Here is a 23,423-nt window from a genome sequence, read left to right as displayed (position 1 = left end):
GTACCCTCCTAAAGAAAGTAGAAGTATCAAAGAAAACAGTAGTTTCTTTGATGTAAACTCCCGCTTTATATTAAAGGATAAACTATGCTAAAAAATCCAGACACCTTACTTTTACAGTATGCAGCCCAGCACTATTTTTAAAATAAGTGATGTAGCCAAACCAATTTAAAAAACAATTTTAAAAAGAAGTTAACTGACACAATGAGGTTTGGTTATTGTTCAAGAACAGCAGGCTTCAAACAAAAAGGCTGTGTCCCTGTGAAGAACAAAGATGTAGTATGTGATTATAAACAATTATTTCTAAGCTTGTGCGACTTCACTGAGTCTAAATAAAATGCAGACTTCTAAAATCACTTTAAGCTGTATATTTGGAAGGAAACTAAGACTTTTGTGCAGCATGACTTTCATCTATTCTATTAAGAATGGTTTTTATTACTTGGACATTAGGGATATTTGAGTAAGGATCACTGTTCTTCAGAACACGAGCATTCAGACTCTTAACAATTGCAAATTAGCTGCTTGGCCAGAGTTCTTATCAGTGGCTATTAAGTGCAGTCCCTGACATATTCTTTTTTTTTTTTTTTTGAGAAAAATTATTATCCTGTTGATGTTCACAAAAATACAGAACACTAAGTTAACTGCCTCTAATAAAACAGATTCTGTCAAAACTTTCAAAGAAACTTGAAAAAATCTTGTTAGTGGAAGATAAAAGTGAGATGAACCCCTCAGGTTAACTTGAAGAGATCAAGACGAGGAAAACCCCTTCCAATTTTCATTACATGCCAGACTGAAATTTAATTCTTTACCTGAAGGGAAACTCTTAACCATGATTTATAGAAGACTCTGGATTTCTTAAAAATAATAATAATAATAATGATAATAATAGAAAGCCTTTGTACTCTCATCAACCATAAACTAGCGCCTGTATCTCACATTCCCTTTTTTTTTTTTTCTGTTAATTGTACTTCACAGAATATTTTGGAGGAGGTCAGAGGATAATTTGCAATATTGGTTTGGTATCAACACTGTGCACAACTTTTAGATTTGACTTTGTTTTCAAATCAACAACAATTTCTTTGTCCTTCCACAATGTTCAAGAAATAATTCTTGAAACTTGAGTTCTCCTTCACAGCAAACCTTTTTAATAACTTTCAGGTTTTCCTCCAAAAAGCTTAGTACACTAGCTTAGTGACTGGTAAATTAAATGGACTTTTTGCACCTACATTAGTTAATCTAATAGAAGGCATGCCTTCCCTTGCTTATAAGCAGTTAGTTATAGAAAGTTTTCCTTCTCTATGAGCACTTTGGTTGAAAGATTTTCGGGTTCTTTTTAAATTTTGCACTATTCTTCCACTTCAGCTTTCAATTTTAACAGTGACACTTTTCTCACATATTCCACAAAGAGTCTGGGCTATTTTTCAACATGGTTTCCCAACACAGAACATTCTTCCATAAAACTAAAAACAATTTAACAAAAAGTAGCTATAAACAAGTTTGTTTACAAGTAACTTGCAAACCTTAACATTAGTTGCAGCTTTCAGCAACTTCAGAAACATCCAGAGTCATGTTTAGGTACCTTGATATTGGCCCTATTCCTCTGAAAAAAAAAAAAAAGTGCTGCCCAGTCTCCCCTAAAGGCGGCCGCCTATGTACAGTCCCAACAAGAAAGGAGATGAGTTATTCCTAATTTCTGCTCAGCTGGTCACCCCAAGATCCAAAACACCTGCAGCTGCTGTGGTGGTTTCTCTTTCCTACACAGCAGGAAACTGGCTTATTTTGGCATTGATTTGTTCATCCTCAAGGGCAGCCTTATTTATTTCTGCAGTCCCAAATAGACAGACCAGCACAGAGTACAATACCCTCCAAGCACATCCCCGTTGTAAATTGAATAAAATCTTTAACATTTTGGCAAAAATCCCAACAGTGAATTATAGCCAGCAAAGTCAGCCCAGCCTGTAAGCACCAAAGGTTAGGGAAACGGGAGTCAAGAGCAGATACACTAAGCTCACCACTGATACTTCTCAAGAACAGTTCTGTGCCTCCATCAGAAGTGGCTTAAGCACAGCCAATCCCACCTTCAAGGCAAATAGTTGACCTCAAAAGGTCTCTTCCAGCATTTGGGGTTTATTTATGACCCGGAAGATGTCAGCAAGGCTACATCTTTGCAAGATCAGGGCCTTGAGAATTATTTATAAATGCAGCTGCACTTACTAAGCAGCAATGGATTTAATTAATACTATGGTACTTGCCTGCACTAAAACTCAACAGTATTATTTTTATGATATACATATTAGACATCTTCTTACTTGTTAGAAGCTGAAGCATGTTCTAGCATTCACTGTTTTATTACCCTTAGCCTGCCAAAATTCTTGAGGTTCTCCTAATTACTCTATCTTCTTTTAAGATATTACTACCATGAATTTCAGACTTTTGTCTCCAGTTTCTCTTAAATGTACATTTATACTGACATCTATTTTCCCTGCCACTTAAACTATAGCTACAAAAACATTACATTGTTCTAAGTGTGGGTTTAAGCCAGAGAGGCTACTTAACATAATTTTTTTTTTTAAAAAAGTAAACTATCCTGTTACCATCAATGGGAGACTTAGACTTTTGAAGTAGGATCAAGTTTCCAGAGAAAAAGACTTGGTGAAAGCTGACAAACAAAACTATTGTGGCTAAATTTACAGAAAAACGTACTCTGTGAATTAGGTCTGGAGCTCCTCCTGCTGTTCAACTTACAAAACAGCAGAAACGGTCAGTAACAACAGTAGAAGCGAAGAGTGAAAATAAAGGCAACCTGGTATGACAGCAAATGTCATTAAAATTCAATAGTCCAAACGCATGTGAATATCCTACATTCTTCAGAAAGAAACATCCAGCTCTTAAAACTAATTATGAGGAACCAACAAAGCATCTGTTTCCTTAATCCTGTTCTAATATAGCATAAACATATATTTAAATATAAAATACATAAATACAATTAAAATATACAACATACAGATGTAAAACAGACACATGAAAAATATGTCATAAGTCTCAGTGTCATATGAGACAAATTGATGTAGCTGGTCAAAATCTAAAGAGGAAGTAACAAAATCACAGCAGGATCACATTGTCTAATGTTTGCTCACAACATTTCTGTTTGTAAATATGCTCATATAGACCAAAACAGGAAATAGTAAACCTTCTTCAACAGACATAGACAGACACTGTCCCATCTAGTATTTCTTGCACCCCTTAGTGATGCATGTATAACATACTAGAACACTGCTAAGTTACTTAATCAAGAGCTAAGCCCCTGTAGTCTCTTGCTTTATACCTAGGTTTTAACAAAAACTAAGCAGAAAAAAAAGAAACACCTAACAATAAGGAAATCCACCACACAAACTACTACTGAGTCACAAAACACAACAGTCAAAAATGTAAGCTGTGCACAGCACTATTACAAATATGACCATGGCATTTCTGTAAAGGCGTAAAACTAAAAGTACATTTCTTCCAAAAAAAGATATACCCTTGAAGAACAAAAGAATTAACCTACTAAATAAAGAATACTAAGAATGGGAGAAATGCATGACAGGTAAAGATATCTTGTTTGAAAAGCAAAACCACAAAATAAAATAGGATACAATAAGTAAAAACGAAATTATTTATTTCTCTTATAAATAAAATGAAACATGATACAATTTTAAAAATCCAAAGAAAGTATAAATTATTTACTCAGAGAAAAACAAAAACAACCCAAGGAAAACAACATCACTTTTCCTTAGAGACATAATTTAATATTACAAGACAATTGGCTCAGTTAGAAAGAGACTAATAACAAACAGGCAAAAGTCAAACTCCTGCCAGGATGAAGCTCTGTGAGAGATACGGTTCTCATCTTCCAGTTACAAAAGCATTGAACTGAACATATACCACAGTATTCAAGGGGCATTCGAGAAAGGATGTGGTCAAACAGAGGTAAGTACAAATACAAGATAAAGGATAGTGAACTCACACTTACATAGATAATAAGTGGCAAATAGAACATGTTTAGGGCACAGACATGACAAGGTATATTCCTGTCCCCTGGTTTTTGTATGAATACTCTCTGACTCCTGCCTAGTTTCAGTCATAAAGCACAGCCACTGATCCTATGCAGTAAAGAAGTTTTACTTTTCAGGGACGATTACCCAGTAACCAGTACCTTGTTAAATACCTACAATACGGGCAGAAAGAATGTAAAGCATTGTTAAGTCACTGACAGATCAAAAACTCTTCCCAAAGACAGACCACTATACAGAAAACAGGACAGTGAAAGACCTAAGCCCTTGGCTTTTAGCAAAACACTGCTGAACACAGCGGAGACGAAAACTTTTCCTGCACCGCCCAAAAAAAAATACTCCTGCCCTACATGGAGGGAGTAGAAGAATGGGCCCCAATCCTGCAATGTAATCAGGGAGGCCCTACATAGGTTCATGAGATTCTTCACACCAATTCAGCTGCCAGACTTGGTGCCTGAATAAATAAAAACCAGCAAAGATACACTGCTAATGTCTTGGTCTGTTTTACCTGCAGCTCTCCCTTCATAAAGCTACCATGCAATTCTTAAAAGTAAAGTAACTTTATTGAGTCTCTTACAAAGTTCCACAAGGAAAGGAAATATTTTTCTTCCTAATGCCAAAATGAGCAGACTAATCTATTTGTGATCATCACCAAGTTAATTACAATATGGTTAGCTCCATGACATGATCTAAGAAGGACAATAAGACAGTATCAGAAGACACTCCTCCAGGAGAAAAAAAACACACACAGAGCCTTCTACACCTCTTACGGGAGGCTCTAACCCTTACGGGACACACTAATTCTGAGAACAGGGAAAGCAGACCCTATAGGAAATGTAAAAATAAATAGGATATGCAGACAATAAATTTCACCAACATCAACAATGTTAAGCACTATGTATCAGAACGTAATTCTTGCTATTTTGAAGACACTATACAGTCATGGTAAAGGAGATCTGTAAGCTACAAGATAGTATCTTGAACAAATATGACAGTGCTCTTCCACAGACTGCTACTGAGCACTGCTAAGATGGGATTTGGAGCTAGATGGACCTTTACACTTCTCCAGTATAACCACTACTTCGTTCCCACTTTCACAGAAGCGTGTCTGCTACCTATCCAGTTTAGAACAACAGCAGCCACTCCCAGGCCATGCCACAAACAGGCAATCCACACATACATTGTGGAGTGCTGCATGCTCTGGCATTGGCTACCAGGAGCAGACCCAGCAGATGGACATCCCTCTCCCTCTTCTGCACAGCAAGCTCTGGACACAAACATTGCTGCACATATATAGCTCAGTTCTCATCTGAGCATGCAGTAGCTTAAGACAAGGCCAATATTAGAGCTGCTGCTCATAAAACTACTGCCTCAGTAACAAAGTACAAGAAAGCAGCAGAACAGCCAGGCCAACTGCTGGTCAATCCTCCCATGCCATGTCTATACTACCATAGCTTTCTGTTCCAGAGTAAACTGCTACTTTAATCAGATACATCCCATCTAAGTTTATTTAACAAACAAAAACCTACAAATCTGCAGTGAAGGAAGATTATTCCTCCCTCTCTTGTGAGAGAAGGACAACTTTAAATTATCTTTTCCAACACAAACCTAAAAGGTCACCGCTGCTGATCTAATAAAAGCAACATGCAGAGCTCACATCTTTCAGAGCTGGCATCTCATTATGTGCAGAGGTCTTGTGCACTATTTAAGTCTGTGTAGAGGATTTATTTCCCAGTCTTTGCAGGAGAGATGACAATGAATTCTATTCATAAACAGTGAAGATCTACTCAAGAAGTCACTATTTCAAGTCTGTAGAAGGGGATGACAGTTGCATGTTCGGTAAGAAGTACAATACAGTTAAAATATGAGAGAATTTGGATTGTATTCAGTGATCAAAGTTTATTTTTAAAATTATTGCAGCTCAGCTAAGAGCTAAAAACAAAACAAGAATAAGGATTTTCTAGATGTTCTGAAACACTTTCATCCTCTTATACCTTCAAAGAGGGCCAATACTTCCCCATAAAACAACAGAGGAGCCAAAAACTTCTACAAACATTCCACCAGTAACTAAGAAATGTTACAAACAACTGCCCCACCAGATACTTTTTCTTTTTTCATATTGAAGTACATCTTCAAAGAAGGAAAACCTGTTTACATCGAGGACTTTCTTTATCCTTATTGCAAGAAATGAAATAAAGACACTCATTTACATTACAATCATGAAAATAAGGAGCTTACCTCTCAGCACGAAGGGCACCACTGTAGTAAGGGTGATCCCACGGCATCAGCTTCTGAAAGAGAATTCCAGCTTATAATTACAACAATGGACAACAAGTGAACCCAAAGTAAAGGTTTTGTTTCCTTTGAGTATTTTTGCAGTTTCGACCATCCACAGAGCTTTAAAACATAATGGGAAGCATTCAGTGCTAAAAACATCATCAGAAATAGCATCATATATCATAACTTGAAACCTTTTTTTTTTAAACACTTGCTTGAAGATGGTCCTTCTTGTTCAAATATATCATGGGACTTCACACCAGATTTCAAGAAATACACTCAAATAAAAAGATAAACCTAGCTATGTACAGAATTAGATTACATACAACACAGTATGCAAACTGGACATGCATCTAACCTAAAGTACAGCCTTTATTTTTCAGAGTCACTTAACCAGAGCAGAAAGTGGTGAAAGTGTATATAACTTTGTTTTGAATTATCTCACACTCAACACCTGGTTTTAATACAAATAGCTAAGCAGTCAAAAAGAATTTGAAGCCAGAAGACAAAAAGTTTCTCTTTAATTACACTACATGTTGTACACTAAAATAAAGATAATTCTTCTTGCAGAACAAGGTTAGCTTATACTATATTTTTTAAAAAGAAACAAAACAGAAAAACACACATGAAAATTTGACTTACTGAATTCTGGGGGTTGAGCTTCATTTTCATCTTTGTCATCATTTCAAAATCTTTTTGAGTTCTGAAAAATATTTTTTATTATGAAAGTAATAATGAAATATTTTTGAGCAATGAAATACAGTACACAATAATATTCTGTCCTAAGAAAATGCCAATCTTCTAAGATTGATAGTTCTCTATAAAATGGCAGGCCCATATACTACAGTAAAAGAACTTTTCCATTCTGCTTCTGTCATTCAGGTACCTTCAAATCAAGTCCCTCTTACTCTGGTTGTACGCCTTTAAAGCACTTTATTTCTTACAACACACCCCATTTATATACAGTGATGAAACTGGTTTGTGCTGTGTGGAACTAAGGGAGGCAAGAAGGACAAACAGGGGAATTTGCTTACAGATGTAAAACACAGAGTTGTGACTATGGTGAGAAGACCAGGAGAGGTGTTCTTCACTTAAGCTTGGTCTTGTTTGCTGTTGCCTGCATTTCTTGGCCCATCACTTGCTGCATTCAGTCCTGGGTGTTCTCTGATCACAGACACAGAACTTATTCTAAATCAATAGCTCCCCTAAAAAGTCCGAGAGAGTCTTGCTTTTTGTTTCATCAGAGCATATAATAAGCCACACTGACTGACTTAGTGCACAAGTCCCTCTGTTCTTGAAATAAAGAGTATAGTTAGAAAAACAACTTAGTGAAAAAGACATACCTTTTAGACAACTGGTCAGAAAGCTTCTCCAAAAACTGTCTTACTGTCTCTAGAAGTAAAATTGGGGGTGGGAGGATTAAGAAAGTGATTTCTTCCCTTAAAAGATGTTACGCTTACATTAAAACATTCCAAACAAAACAAGCTCCCTTAGAACAACAAACTACTCCACTGACCACTGTGCCATCATTTCAAGAGAATTTAGTACTGCATTTACTTTGTTACATGCTGGGATAATGGCAACTTCATCATCTATGGAGTCAGCATTGATTCTGAACAAAAATACTAGCTCCTACTCAATAAGTACTGCCATTTATAGAAAGCATGAGTACTGCATACAGCAAAAATGTAACTGCAATAAGATACTTCACTGGAAGAAGTATGTGCAAACTCAGCAGAAGAAACTAACAACTTTTAACCTCATACCTAACACAGTGCATTGAATTTCTCAGTATGTCCTTCCACACATGCCTTATACCTGGATTTCTGGCCATGGTTCCCTGAAGAGCCCTGTGGGAAAAGGTGTCATACCCAACCAATTGTGCCAGACTGTTTCGGCTAGCAAGCAATTCTTCTAAACGACTCAACTGCTCAGCATTTGGGTAAAGAAAAATCTTGTAAGCAGCTTCTCGCACCTAATACAAAAAAAAAAAATTAAAAGGTCACATTACTACAGTGCACTGACATTACAGTGATCTGGCATTACAGCTGTATTTCACTGATATTGTTGGGAAAAGGCCTAAAGCCTTTTAACAATGGTAATTATGACTGCCTGACAATTACAGCTCTCTTACCCATTAAAGATGGAATGAGGAAATGCAATGAGACAACGTAACAGATCAAGACTGCCAGAAAGGGTCCTGTTCTCTACTCCAGTCAACGGTTCCCTCACTGCTCACTGCCTTCCTCCTTCTGCCAACATTTGTGCTTCTCAGACCACTCTGCGGGCTGTCTTAACTCAGTAAAGCTACTGAAAATAAACCCAGAAAAAAGCCAAGTTGTTCTCTGCACGTCAATTAAGCTATCTTATAGAAGGATCTGACAAGAACCAGAGACAGGGTCAGGGGAGATAAAAAAAGAGGAAGAGAAAAAGCCTTATTTCTTTTGAAGTAGCAAGCTATTAGTCTGCCCATCTGCCCACAGACAATCAGTCTTTCTCCTACTTTTGATTTGTTTGGGTTTTTTCATAACTCTCAAAAAAAAAAATCACCTCAAGCCTCAGAAAATTTAGTAAAATGCTTTTTGTTTCAAAAACCAACTGAAGATAATCTTTTTTTTGTACATATAGAATAGGCTTAAGAAATCCAGCAACAACTTATGCTTCTCTTCATTTAAAATAAGCTTCTCTCTTGGATAATATATTCAACAAGAATGGAGGTCCTGTGTTTATAAAAAATATGACTATAATAATTCACAAGTCATTTTGCACCTGTTGTGTTCTACCAAGCTTTCATTTTTTAAAAAGCAAATAAAATAAGCGAGATTGTTCCCTTTCCTTGAACATGGTTCAGCAGTGTATCTTTGCAGCAAAGGCCAACAGCATATTGAGCTCTATTAGAAAGAGTACGCAGGTCCACAGACGTGATTGCCTCCCTCTACTTGTTACTGTCCAGACTACATTTGGAGTACAATGTCCAGACTTAGGTTCCGCAGGACAGGAAAGACACTGGCATACTGGAGTGGGTCCAGCGTAGGGTCAACAAGATGTTTGGAGCACACAACACAGAACGGAGCCTGAAAGAGCTCGGTTTGTCCAGCCTAACTTAGCAGTAGGGCATAGAGGACACGCAGCCAGACTGTTCTTGGAGGTGCAGAGCAAGAGGAGGAAACGTAATGGACGCAAGCTAGAAGATGAAAATTCCAATTTGATATCAAGAAAAAAAAAAACGAAACAGTGAGGGTGGTCAAACAGGCTGTTCAGGAATCTCCATCCTTGGAAAGTGTTCAAAACTCAACTGGACATGTTACTGAGAAACCTGATCTACTTGATCCTGCTCTGAACAGGATCAGACTCAAACTGACAAGCTCCAGAGGTCCCTTCCAACCTAAATTAGATGATTTCCAATGAGCCTCTCCAAAGATCTGACTCTGAGAACTGCATTCTTTAATTGATATATTACTCATAGCTTCAGTAGCAATTCTACAGATCACACTATTTTCAGGACAAGAGTTTATAGATGACATGCAGTATTATTCCTTTATTTACATTCTATCAGTGCCATAATTTAATTCATTTTTAATTTCTTACAGAAAATAAATATTACAGCTTGGGTTCTACCACAATAAGCTTTTCTCTTTTTCATGACAAACAAGATTTCAAAGTCACCTCGATTATTTAACTATATAGAAAGTGAAAACAGAACACTTGTAATACACTGCTGATCCTGCAGTCATATCTAAAAGACTAAGGAACCACCGTCACATTTCAAAGAGTCTAAATTAATTTTCAATTTATAAACAAACTCTAAAGGAATTTTTAGAAAAGCATCACTAGCAATAATTAAAATAGTATTATTCAGGATAATTCAGGTTAGATGAGACCTCAGGAGGTCTCTAATCCAACCTCCTGCACAAAGAGGGTCAGCTATGAGCTAAGATCAAGTTGCACAAAGCTTTTTCCAGCCAGGCATTGAAACCCTGCACAGATGGGAGAGATAGCATGACCAACCTCTCACCTCTTGAGTATCGTCATCAGGAAAAACTTCTCCAACTGGCATTTCTTACTTCAACTTGTGCCTGTTGCCACTTGTCCTGTCACGCACCACTCTGAAAAGACTGGCTCTATCTTCTCCATGATACCCTTGTAGATACTGGCAGGCTGCTGTCAGGGTCGCCCCAAAGCCACTTCTGCTACAGGGTGAAAAAGCCCAGATCCCTCAGTCTCTCCTCACAACACAAGCACTCCAGTTCCTGGCCATCCTGATGGCCTCTGCTGAAGTCACTCCTGAAGAGTGACAAGTAAAGAGCTATAATTTCTTCCCTCAGTCTCTGGCTGTGGCCCTGTTCATGCAGTGCAGGATGCTGTTGGTCTTCTTTTCTGCCAGGGTCACTGCTGGCTCATGCTCAGCTTGTTGCTCAACAACTCTCTGGGCCTTTTCAACAGATCAGACCCAGCCAGGCAGTCCCAGCCTGTACTATTGCCAGGAATTCTCCCTTTCCAGATGCAGGACTTCGCATTTGTCCTTCTTCAATTACATAAGGTTCCCACTGGACCACTCCCTCAGCTTCTAGGCCACTCAATGTCAGTCCTGTCCTTCAGTGTATCACTGTTCCTTCCGATTTGCTATCACCTGCAAATCTAATAGGCAAGGACACTGTCACTTCCTCTAGGTCATTGATAAAGATGTCAAACAGAAAACGTTCCAGGACAGATCCCTACAACACTATTCCATTACCAGCCTTCCAGTAGAGTACAACACTTCAATCACTACTAAGTCTGATCATGAAATGAGGTTTTTTACCCATCTGGTTGTCCATCAATCCAGACTGTAATCTCCTAACTTGTGTTGCTCCATAACCTTCATAGGGATCAAAGTAAAGCTAAATTGCTTGTAGTTTCCCAATTTGTGGGTTTTGGGCCTTTCTGAAGGTGCGTGGAACATATTATTTCCACCAGTCATTGGGGTTCTTCCCTGATCTTCACAGCCTACCAAAGATGGCAAGCCTTTCAGGGACAATAGCCAGGTCTCCCCGGACCCTTGGATGCAGTCCATCTGGTCCCAACAACTTGTACAGGTTGAGTTCTCTGAAGTAATCCCAAACTGGATCCTCATCTACTGCTGGTTGTTTGTCTCTTTGAACCCCTTCACTAAGCACAGTGGCCCAGAAGTCACTGGTGAACACTGAGGCAAAAAAAAAAAGCGTTCAGCATCTCAGCCTTATCCATGACTGCTGCCACTAAATCACCCAATTTACTCAGCACTGAGCCCACCTTTTCCTTGTGCAGCCTTTTAGTACTAATGCAGCAGTATTTGCTCTTCTTGTTGCCTTTGATGCACCTTGCAAATCTCAACTGCAGTTGAGCTCCGGTCTTCCTGACATCATCCTCACACATACAGGCAATATTTCTAAACTCCTCCCTTGTATCCTGTACTTGCTTCCACCTCAAGTCTGCTACCTTTGGAAATGAAGCTTTGTCATGAGTTCCTTGCTTGCCAGGCCTGGTTCCTGATACATCCGCTTGGCCTTCTAAGGATCGGGATGCACTGATACTGAGTATCTTAGTATCCTCATGTGCTTGAAGGATGCTTCCTTTAAAGAACTGACGGCTTTCTTGAGCTCCTTTACCCTTTAGAGCTGCATCCCATGGGATCCCACCTCCTGGTTTACTGAATAAGCTCAAGTCTGCTTGCCAGAAATCCAGGGTCTACATTCTGCCCCTCTTCTTCCTCAACCCATTCAGGATCTTCACCATTATTTCATAGCCACTAGCTGCCACCAATTATTATGTTCTAAAACAGTTCTTCCTTGTTAGTCATAACATCATAATCATAAACCATATGCATCTGCCTCAGTAACAAGTAAAATAACTGATATGCACTTTTGTTATAGTGTATGCCAAAGCAAACTCAGGGAATACGCACCAGATCATCGGGACAATCAGCGTGCAGACCAGCAACTTGTAAGTAATTGCCTTCAGCTGTAAAATTATACCGAATATGCTCTGGCAAAACATGTTTGTCAATCTTGTTGGGAAGGTGAGTTCCTGTCAGAAATTCATTACATAAATCCAATATTCTGACGTTGAGGTTGACTGCCTTTTTACGCTGTAAGAAAAATAAAGTACAAAATACATAGTATCTTCAGACACTGTATAAGAAGAACTCAAAGTTTCTAAAACCTTAAAGGACTTTTCCAGAAATGAAGCAGAAAATACAACATTTAAGATTAGACATAGAGCATCAACAAAATCCTAATGTAGGGCTTCAGTCAACAAGTACAGATCTATTATTTCATAAAGGATTGAAATTTGAAAGAAAATGCCTATGTTTCTGCAGTAAGAAAATATGCAGTGGTGTTTAAGTAGAATTTACATAAGCGTTTCTACCTGCTTCGAAAGCCGTTATAAAACTATGCCTAATATGATTGCTATGTAAAACAGAGGAGAAAAAAAGAAGCGTCACTGAGACAGATAAATCCTACTAGCATCCTGAAATAGATAAGAATTACAGTTTGCTTGTTACTGTTTGTATTGCACTATTTTCTGGAGAATGTAAAGCACTTATGGTATTTCAACCTTTCCCTGAGGAGTTTATGATTTAGGGTTTTATCACCATCATTACAGTATTTCACACATTTAATCTTACTGTAAGATTTGCTTCAGTGAACTTGCTCATGTTAGTAGAGTATGCTCTCTATTGTCCGTGGGTGGGTTCACAGCTCAAAAGAAAAGCCTGAGGGTGTGCATACAACATACTTGTAAAGTCCAAAGAATGACAGAACCTGTCAATCTCTGTCCTCCCATTCCACCCTTATTCTAAAATACATCTTTTGAGTTTTATTTTTAAAAACAGAAATTCTTTATAGCAGAAGTAAATTTCAACTTACAACAGTGAAGGATTTCTAAAGTCTGAAATGAGAATTGAAAAGAAACCCAGAGCAGCAAGCAATAGAAGAAAAGTGGAACAGGCAGGGGAGGAAGAGGAAAATGTGCAAAAATAAGGGACAAGTAAAATTGGAACTGAAAGGGGATGAAGCAGCGTAGAGCCAATAGTCAGAAATAAAATCCTGAGTCCAAGTTTCAGAGCTGTTCTTTATACAAAGTAATTGTAAAAATATATTATAAAAGCATTTTCCAGGTCACAAACCACCATCACAACCATGATCTTCCAAGCAACTTCATAAAAGAGCCTTTGTACAGGTCTTTTGAGGTGGAGGGGATGACTCAGATAAAGAAGGTATTAACTTTATACAGGGACATGAGCTATGAACAGACACCCAACAGAGCATCCATACCACAAAGCATGGTGAAAGCTGATGGATTTGGCAAATCCAACACTAACTACTGCAAAAGCATGTAAAATCTCCAACAGAGGTAATCAGACCATGCCCAGACATTCAATTTTGAACAAGACTTACAACTTCTGGTTATGTGAGCACCAAAAGAAAGCCTGGACACACAACTGATCCCTTCTAGAACGCTCTACTTGATTAACGTGTCATCACAGTGCAGAGGGTGCTGCTTTTCCCCCTCTGTAAATAGGTTGTTCAGACAGCTAAGCAGCTATTTTAAATATCTGATGCAGACACCAATCAAAGAAAGCAGGATCCCAGGTCTTGCTTGTAACTCCTCAGAACAGACAAAGGAATGATGAGGGCCAAACTGGGAAGAACAGCCAACTAACATCTACAACAACATTAAAAAACACACTTTAGAAGTGACTTATAATAGACAAGATTAATCACTTCTCAGAAGACAAAATTCCACAGGGGACAATGGGAATCTTGGAGGACAAACTGGCCCAGAATCACGTGATTCATGTTCCACATGCTTCATTATCTGGTCTTTGGTAGTCAGGCAAATTTCTGTTTATATATTGTAGCCAAAAATTACCTTTTCTTCATCCAAATGAATGCCACTGATCTCAAAATCAAACATAAAAAGTTCTGCCACTCGCCTAAAAATACAGTAAATCCCCGTTAAAACAGCCTCATTTGATAGTAAGCATAATTTCTTAACAGATTTTCCCCTTAGTAGTTATTTAGATTTCAAGTCTTTTACACAGAATAACAACACAGTTATACGAGTATTGTTATTATGGACACAGACTTCCTGTGGTTTAGGTCCTTAACAGTTTGCTCAGTGGAACAGGATTTTTTCTTTGTAGTTATTTTAGTCATCTGCATTGAAAATACCCTTCAAAATAATTCTACTACATAAGTCTAGATGTTTAAACAATTTGTGGAAATTACCATTCTGACACTTCATTTATATTAACAGATCAGAAAAAGACCTCTTCAAATCTAACATCCTTGATTGTGGGGAAAGAAGAAAGATGGAAGTAACTTACTCAACCGTTAAACTTGTCTAACTATGTCAGCAAACAAATAATTCAAAACTATATCTGAATAAGCAGCTAATAAAACATTTTACAGCAATGATAAAGGTTTAGATAAATATACTGATAATCTGATTTTGAAAGATATAGATTTCTATAAACTGAAATCATTATAGTCTGTTCCCTACTTTTATTGCTAAAAACACTGACATATACACCACAGTACAGCACCTCATTTTAATCAAAATGGTATTACTGAAGAAAAGCTTACATTCTCATTTTTTTGTTTTTGCAGATCTCAATTATTCAGCTTAAATATATCTTGTGCTCTACAGTCACAGAGACATCCTCCAACGCTACACAACTACAAACTTCCTAACTCCTGTGGAGGTAACTTAGTAGTGACTAATAAATTAGTAACATAGATGTGGTATGTTTTCCAGTTGTATTATTTAACAAAACACAAAACATAAGCACAATAAGGAATGATATACACTATCTAAAAATCTAAATCTAAAAGCATTAATAAGTACCTGGTTTCTGGATCTAGGGAACGCATAACAATTTCATCAGCTAGCAGACGTCTCAAACTCTGACACAGTTCAACATCTGTATTTAATCTGGAAAGATACAGAGTAAAAGAATCCCACATTAGCAACAAACACTAATATTTCGGTCTCTTGGTATTACTCAAAGGCAGAGCTTAGTACTCAATGGAGCAACATTAAAACCCAAGGACTGTATTTTCAAAATACTTTGTTTCACAACCACACTTAAAAACTAAAAAATCTGTATACAAAAGATGTGCAGACAAACTGGCACGGAAACAGGTCTTGTGTATCCAATAGGAAAATACTTCTGGATGGCATTTTGTAGCAAATACAAGCAAGTCTAAGACTGACAGCTTATTTTTTATGCACAAAGATAATCACGGGGAGAGGATACAGGTAGGAAAATTGTTTTCTAATCCTTATTTTGAAAGGACTCCATTAAAGGAAAATCTGTGCTCAAGTCTGCCATCAAATAAATGTGCTGCCAGCTGCCACTGAAGTAGACTAAGATCTTACTATCCCCAAAACATTTCCAGACACTCATCACTGTCCCTGTGCCAGTTAATACTATGTCCATCAGGTTTTTTGGCATAACTACAAGCACGTATGTCAACCTGGATTATTGGGTGGAATCACAGTGGGGAATAAAACACGCATATACATCAGCATAATTGCAGTGGGCAGCAGCCCCCAGTCTGACAGTCCTGCACACTAACTTCTTAAATCAGCTGAGGTGCAGGAAGCCTCTGCAGCCCCATTTGTAAAATGACTTAATAATTACCAATACCCAATTCAGACACAGAAGACGACATTGCATCATGCCAGTACTTCAGAAAAGGCTCTGTACAGAAGGTGCTAAAGAAGCAGCCCAGCACCTGTCAAAGACTGGCTAAAAGCAGATATGTACTGTTAGTAGTTCCCAAGAAATATGATTTGCCCATGAAAGCGAACATTCAACAATAGCTAGTTTTGAGCATTTACAACAGTTTATGAACCTCTCCAGTTAATTTGTGAATACTTTCTTCTTTCTACAAATTTTAAATCTGAAGCGGTATTCAGATATTAAAGTCATATTGTTATATATGCTGTGCTCAATCTAAGTCTTGAAAAATCCAGTTTCAAGTGAAACGTTTCCAAACACGCTGGCAAGACCAAAGCAACAGTTTCTGCTGAATTTAATCTTAAAATTCTCTTTTTAGCCAGCCATGTTAGTCACAAGGCTTACTAAACAAACTGAAGCACTGCTGTCCTCCTCCAAGTACAAAAGGCTTCAATGCCTCTGCAACTTACTGTGGGACATCTGGTCAACTTATCACTGCCTCCACTGTTATTAGGAACCCTGAGGGAAGCAGCAGACTCTGGGTCACCTTCACAGTACTGCTTGGTAAAGCTTTCACTTAAGAAGGCTACTTGTGAATGCCACAGGAAGATACTTGAAAGGACACTGTATTTGGAAAGATTATCCCTTTCCACTTTCTCAGTAGCAAGACCAGAAGAGAAGCAAATCAATTCACTGTACTCAAGGGCCACAGAAGTAACTTTCAGGATTTAGGTTTTAAGATATTATTAACAAAAACCAAACCAAAACAAAACAAAAACCCCAGGACCTGAAGAAGACCCAAACTTCAGAAACAGAAGTCTTTCAGGACTTGTTATATGAAATGGGGTTTTAAATAAAGCACAAGCATGACAGGGTAGACCAGGCATGTATCACAGACCTAGACAACAGGAGACTATGCTTTCCTCTTTCACATATCTCACTCATTGGCTGAAATTCAAGGGGTCAGCAAACTACAAGAAAGTGTTGCGAAATATAACAGCTTAAATCTTAAAAACAAATTAGCATTAGTACATATGCTTCACAGCAGCTAGTTAACTGTCACAAGTCCTAAAAAAATGTAGCTTTGAATCTTTGATGGGTTTCAGTGACATGGAGTCCGTTAGTTGATAACTTAAAAACTGTTCAGAACATAAATTGAAACTATAATAGAATAATCTTTCATGAGATATTGTAACAACGCTAAATCCTTAAATATCTCTAACAACAGTGACACTTTGTTCTCACGTGCGAATCTTTCACACATTTTTTTTTTGTTGATTGCTGTTTTCATAGATGATCATACAGTAATTTTTAAAGATGCATATGGAAATAGAAAAGAAAAAAAAAGAAGAAAACATACTTCTCTACCACAGTACCAATGTTCCTGCAAGCTTCTTCAGCAGCCTCTCTGAATGCAAAGTCAGGATGGGCAATTTTCACAAAATCAGCCTGACATAGTAGAAGAAAAGAGTGAGGCAAAAAGACAAATAAAAAAATCTTGAATTATAAACAAAGTTGCACTCAACTAGTTCCATTTACATTAACATTTATTTCTACAGCTCTGTGCAATCTATTTGCAGAATTTGCATTTTTTTTCTAAAAAATAAAGCTTATTGGAAAACTGTGCTGACAACTATTAAATCAGACTGTGAAGGTGTCTCTAAGAAATATCTTTAATTCATATACTTCTTGAAAACATTTTTAGTATGGTGTGTATCTTGCAGTCCTTACAACACAGGGATACTCCAATGTATTTAAATGTTATAAAATATTTTTAAAAATAAAATTCACAGTTAAGAAGAAAGCACACCACCAAATGTGCATAGAGGGTTTGTTTTCAACCCCTTTTTACACTTGTGTATAGACCATCAAGTTATACTTTGACATCATTACCTAGTAGGAAGAAATATGTTTAAAGAGAAAACCCCAAAGTTATTCCAGATTCAGAACAGGGCTTTTTATTTGACTTACTGATTCTTAGTAAGTCTCCAAATACTTAAAGGAGTTCAGAAAGCTAGAAGGATACTAAAAGGGGGCTGGGGAGCTAGGTCCTTCCATGACTGCCAGCATGATTTCAGGGAAGTTCTAGCATTGAAATGATAAAGAATTAAAGATTAGGAATACATTTAACTAAAAATTAAGAATACACTGAAGACATTCAACATGATTTTACAGAAAGTACATGAAACAAGCTTAACTTTGTTGAACAGCATGACTGCCATTTGATTGAAAATGCAATGTTACAAATCACAGAATCATTCAGGTTGGAAAAGACCCTTGGGATCATCGAGTCCAACCATCAGCCCTACTCTACAAAGTTCTCCCCTACACCATATCCCCCAGCATCTCATCTAAACGACCCTTAAACACATCCAGGGATGGTGACTCCACCACCTCCCTGGGCAGCCTATTCCACTGTCTGACCACTCTTTCTGGGAAAAATTTTTTCCTAATGTCCAGTCTGAACCTCCCCTGTTGGAGCTTAAAGCCATTCCCTCTTGTTCTGTCACTAATCACCTGTGAGAAGAGACCAGCACCAACCTCTCTACAATGTCCTTTCAGGTAGTTGTAGAGAGTGATGAGGTCTCCCCTCAGCCTTCTCTTCCTCAAACTAAACAGTCCCAGCTCCTTCAATCTCTCCTCATAGGATTTGTTCTCCAGGCCCTTCATCAGCTTCGTTGCCCTCCTCTGCACTCGCTCCAGCACCTCGATATCTCTCTCGTATTGAGGTGCCCAAAACTGGACACAATACTCCAGGTGTGGCCTCACCAGTGCAGAGTACAGGGGGACTGTCACCTCCCTACTTCTGCTGGTCACACTATTTTAATAAACTATTTTAATTAACTTAATGTTATACACTTAATATTTTTACTTCTTAGAATTCCTGTTTAAAATCCTGTATAATATTGACAAAATAGGTGCTGAATCGCAGATCTCAAAATTCCTGCCAACAGATAACAATCATTAAATTGCTTCCAGACAGAGCTCTGCAAGCTCTGCATCTTTCTCTGAACATAGAAACCTGAAAATAATACATAGGAGGCAATTTTAACTCAGCAAACTGATACAAAACTATGACTACTGAATTCTGACATTAGTGTTTTAGTTAGATATTGATTAAGAGGAATTAGGCATAGTCTGTATAAAATATACGAAACAAAAGGAGAATTAGTGACTCAACAGGGCATGTTAAGTATTTTCAGAAAAAAAAAGTGCCTGGCACAAACAATGTCTTGAATCTAGAAAAGAATAAGAAACAAGATTTGAGAACTGAAAACACACAGAGAAATTAGAATGTGAAAACCAAAGTCAAAATATTCAGTGACCTATTTATTAAGAGCCGATATCGGTATAAAGGTTGGGTCTGCTTCCTTCAAACCAAGAGTGATGCTTTGATAAAAGATGTACTTCGGGCAAACAGTTTCCAGTGCACAATATAAAGTTCTCCATTAAACTTAATATTTTGTGTTACAGAATATCAGACCAAGTACTCTAATTCCGTGGACCACAGAAACTGCAATCTAGGAAATACCTGCATTTTTTCTTGTGTTAATAAAAGGCAATACTGTTTACCTTCAGCTGCTGCATTTAATATGCAATTCTTTATGGACCTTCATCTATAAACTTTTGTAACTTAAAAACATGTGTATTGCAACCCCTGCTTTAACTTTGAGACCAATCCCCTGTTTTCCATAATGTGACACTGGAAAGCTTATGTATTAATATTACATCAGGAATACAATTCTAATTTCACTGTTATTTTTCTTGTTGTGGCCTTTATACTATTTTTACACCTGTCAAAATTAACTGGACACTTTGACAGGATTTGTAGTTACCTATAATTTGGTAAAAGCCTTTGTAATTAATTTTCAATCAATTTAATTTTCTGTCAACACAAAATTTCACAGAGCTGATCTGCTGTTTACTGCAGTGTAGAAAACCATAAAAAGGAAAAACATGGTGCAAGCTTATCAAGTCAGTCAGTTTAAAAGAAATTACTTCAAGTAATAATAAAAAAAGTAACTTACCAAGTCAGCTACTCTGCACAAGCCATCTGAAAGCTGATCAAAGATCATTACGGTCTCTGGCCCAGGTGGTGTTGAACATGCCTTCTGGACTAGCTGTTCCGATTCTTGCAATGCTTTGTCCTGTGCTTCCTGAAATCCTTCCGGACAGTTCAGCTCTGGAACACCAAACAGACCCTGCAGTGCACAAACAGTGAAAACACATCATGATTACCCTTCTCGACTTCTGTCCCTTTGTTTCAGAATGGAATTATCACCACGAAATTTTACCAAAATGACCCTAGCTAGCACATTGTGACACTTCACTAAAACATTCCCACATGAATGTATTTGCAGGTATAATAGTCACAAAATCAAAGACACGTCACACGATAACATCTTTATTTCTCAGAGCAAAGCCTCACTGAGGTTCTCTAAGCCAGGACTGTTCTCAGCAAACCTTAAGAGTTCAGTATCAAATCCTCACAAACTCTCCTCTCCCACCCCATACCTCCTATACCATCCTTTTCTGAAAGCATTTTTTATCTTGCTGCCAAAGCATGGGCACCAGATAAATCATAGGAAGTCCATTTACATTCTGAAATGAGGGAAAATCATCCCTCTGAAGCAAAAGAGACTTATCAAGGAATGTCAGGACTAAGCAGGACTGTCAAAACAGTGGATAAGTTGGCCAGCAGCTCTAGATATGAACAGATTGCAGACAATAGGACAGTTGTCTCAGGCTCATTAAATAAGCCCCAAATACTGGAACCAGATCTCAAAGGAATGATCAGCAACAACTCAAAAATTTTATGGTATGAACAGATTTATTCCTGAAGTTCTTACCAAGCCTGACCCTGTCCAACAGAGCAGGGTAAACATACTGACTTGGGCAGGGTAGACACAGACAGCAGTTATGTTCTGCATTTGTGGAAGAGAATTAAGAAGGTTCTACTGCAGATCAAACAAAATTGCTATCACTACCTGCTAGAGAAGTTCCACAATACAGACCTACAACAGTAAAAACATTTCATTTAAGATAAAACAGCATCTCTGGCAAGCAATACACTCCCTCTGCAACTGCCTAACTGCAACATGAGCATCTCCTTACCTCCTAACTGTCAGTACAAGGTACATGATTTCACACAACATCTATCCCTTCCCAAATTTAACCTCAGGATCTAAAAATCACAAGTTGGATTTGAAAATCTGCAGGTCAGACACTTTACAATGCACCTTCTGCAAACTCTTTGTTATAGCAGTCAGTTGGAGGTTTGCATGAAGCTTCCAAGTTATTTACTCAAATAAAAAGCTGCAGATTGACAGATCATCTATAAAAGTATATATTCTGAAACAAAAACATCCCCTAAAGTAATTATAAGGGACATTCCGAGTTGCTATTTCCTATTGTCTTTCTGTCACTGTTGTGAAAACTGCCTTTTTTTTTTTCCTAGTGCTCTTACTATAAGCTGGCCACCCTAAGACAGAAACTGTTTTCTCACACTTCCCATGTTTTAATTTATTATTTGGAAACAGGAACTGGACTGAAATGAACATTGAAAAAGACATTTTTATATATTTACAAGTGTATATAAACACAGGCCCACAAACATAAATATACATGTACCACACAACCCTTTCCTAATGCTTGCTGTACAAGGGACTCAAGACTGCCCCTTCACTCAGGTCCTTAGCCAGCTGAGGCAGTGTCCTGCAATGTCCCAGAAAGCTCCTGGCCTTCCTGCTGCCCTGCATCACTATCCACCCTCCCAAGTGAGCTCCTCCTCTGCACGTAGTCCTCTGTGAACAGGAGGTATCTTCTCTTATAGATCAATTAGCCACGGAGCTCCTCTTCCATATGACACCAAGCTTGACATAAAAATTAAAAAAATATTTTAAAAATGAAGCCTGGTGTAGGTCTCTGTGTTCTTTAACTGTGTGGTTGCACAACTGCAGCATTATTCTCTTTGCTTGGCCTCAGCATTTACACCCTACCCATCACAGCCTCTTTGCAAGCCTGAAACACGCATCTCTGTTCCCAAGGAACTCTACATCGTCTCCACTGGCCAAGCAAACCCAGAACTCGTTCCCTAGACCAGGCAAATGCACAATATTTAACTGGATTATTTCCTGGAGCAAGATTTACACCAGTGTGCTTGCAGAGGCAGAAGAGCCAGAAGCAGTGTTTCCCAAACAAATGCTGGATTATAAACAGAGGTCAGATTTGCCCTCACTGAACCCCCAACAGCTTCACCAGCCTGAGCACCGTGGCTGGAATAGCTGAGTCAGCAGACTAACACCTGGACTTACAGTTATAAGTATTGTGCATGCACTGTGCCATTGAAAGTACACATCTTATGCTGTCCAGGAACTTGCTTTGATTCCCAGGACTCTCATTAACAAACATACCTGACTCATCCTAAAAACAACTAAATGAAAAAGCCCGAGTGTCACCAACCCAGCAAAGAAATGCTTTTTTGCCACAAGCAACCAAACGCCAAGAACAATATCCATGCAAGAGGATGTCAGCAGTCTAACTGATTGTGAGGCACAGCCAACGTGCACTGGCATGACGCTGATGGATTAAAAAAGACACTGCCAGGTAAGAGCTAGGAGAGGAAGGAGTAATGCATATATATACGTATGGTCTCTATTGAGGCTCTAAGCAAATGTTTCAATAAACAAGGCCTTGATTTTCAAACTCTTGTGTGTCCAGAAGGCATAACGCTTTGGTTCATTACAACCAAAACAAACCCTTACAAACACATCACCGCCTAACCCTCCGGTAACCGTTCGGCTGTCCCTGCCACCGCGATTTAAAAGTTTTAAAATAAAAAATTACACACAAGAGAAGCCAAACGCAAGGCTGCCGGCAGCCAGGGCCGCCTCCTGCCCGCCGCAGGCCCTTCCCCTCCCGCCGCTCACCGTCTCCCTGCCCGCCGCGCTGCCGCGCAGCTGCTGCTGCTGCTGCTTCGCGTCGAAGGCGGCGCCCACCGGGCACCAGCTGGTGCTGACGGCCCGGCGGCCCGGCCCCGCCGCCCGGCCCCGCAGCGCCCGGCCCAGCGCCGCTGGCAGCGCCCGCCGGCAGCCGGCCAGCATGGCGCAGCGGGCCCCGGCAACAGGCCCCAGCGCTCCCAGCCCCGGGCTCGGCCGCGACCTCCGCGCGTCCGGGCCAGGAGAGGAGGCGGAGGCGGAGCGCCGGCGGGCACAACGCGGCGGGAGGCGGAGCTCCTTGCCCCCCGCCTGCCCTCAGCCCGCCCGCCCGCCTCCCTCGTTCCCGCCCCGGCCGTCCCGAGGCGGAGGCGGCCTCTGCGAGCGGCCGTGGCCCGGCCCGGCGCTACAGGGAAGGGGAGGGCCTGGCGGGCCGGGCCGGGCTTTGCCGCT

General features: G+C 39.1%; 1 protein-coding gene across 3 annotated transcripts in view; it reads right to left on the bottom strand.

The window, feature by feature from the left end:
- The window catches only part of MIPEP (mitochondrial intermediate peptidase), a 79,201-nt gene extending 56,004 nt beyond the window's left edge, over positions 1 to 23,197 (bottom strand). The window contains exons 1-10 of one of the 3 annotated variants that reach the window (XM_074816002.1): positions 22,965 to 23,197; positions 20,064 to 20,237; positions 17,396 to 17,484; positions 15,198 to 15,284; positions 14,220 to 14,283; positions 12,250 to 12,432; positions 8,145 to 8,301; positions 7,670 to 7,718; positions 6,969 to 7,029; positions 6,288 to 6,340 (exon numbers count right to left, since the gene is read on the bottom strand). In XM_074816002.1, the coding sequence (XP_074672103.1) occupies positions 6,288 to 6,340; positions 6,969 to 7,029; positions 7,670 to 7,718; positions 8,145 to 8,301; positions 12,250 to 12,432; positions 14,220 to 14,283; positions 15,198 to 15,284; positions 17,396 to 17,484; positions 20,064 to 20,237; positions 22,965 to 23,138 (1,091 nt within the window). In that variant the 5' untranslated portion in view covers positions 23,139 to 23,197. The remainder of the gene's footprint in view (positions 1 to 6,287; positions 6,341 to 6,968; positions 7,030 to 7,669; positions 7,719 to 8,144; positions 8,302 to 12,249; positions 12,433 to 14,219; positions 14,284 to 15,197; positions 15,285 to 17,395; positions 17,485 to 20,063; positions 20,238 to 22,964) is intronic. The other 2 variants (XM_074816000.1, XM_074815999.1) reach the window with 2 other exon arrangements.
- Between the last annotated feature and the right edge of the window lie 226 nt (positions 23,198 to 23,423).

The sequence above is a fragment of the Strix aluco genome, chromosome 2 (assembly GCF_031877795.1).
Source record: "Strix aluco isolate bStrAlu1 chromosome 2, bStrAlu1.hap1, whole genome shotgun sequence".
NCBI lineage: Eukaryota > Metazoa > Chordata > Aves > Strigiformes > Strigidae > Strix > Strix aluco.
This window is presented reverse-complemented; position numbering and strand designations above follow the sequence as displayed.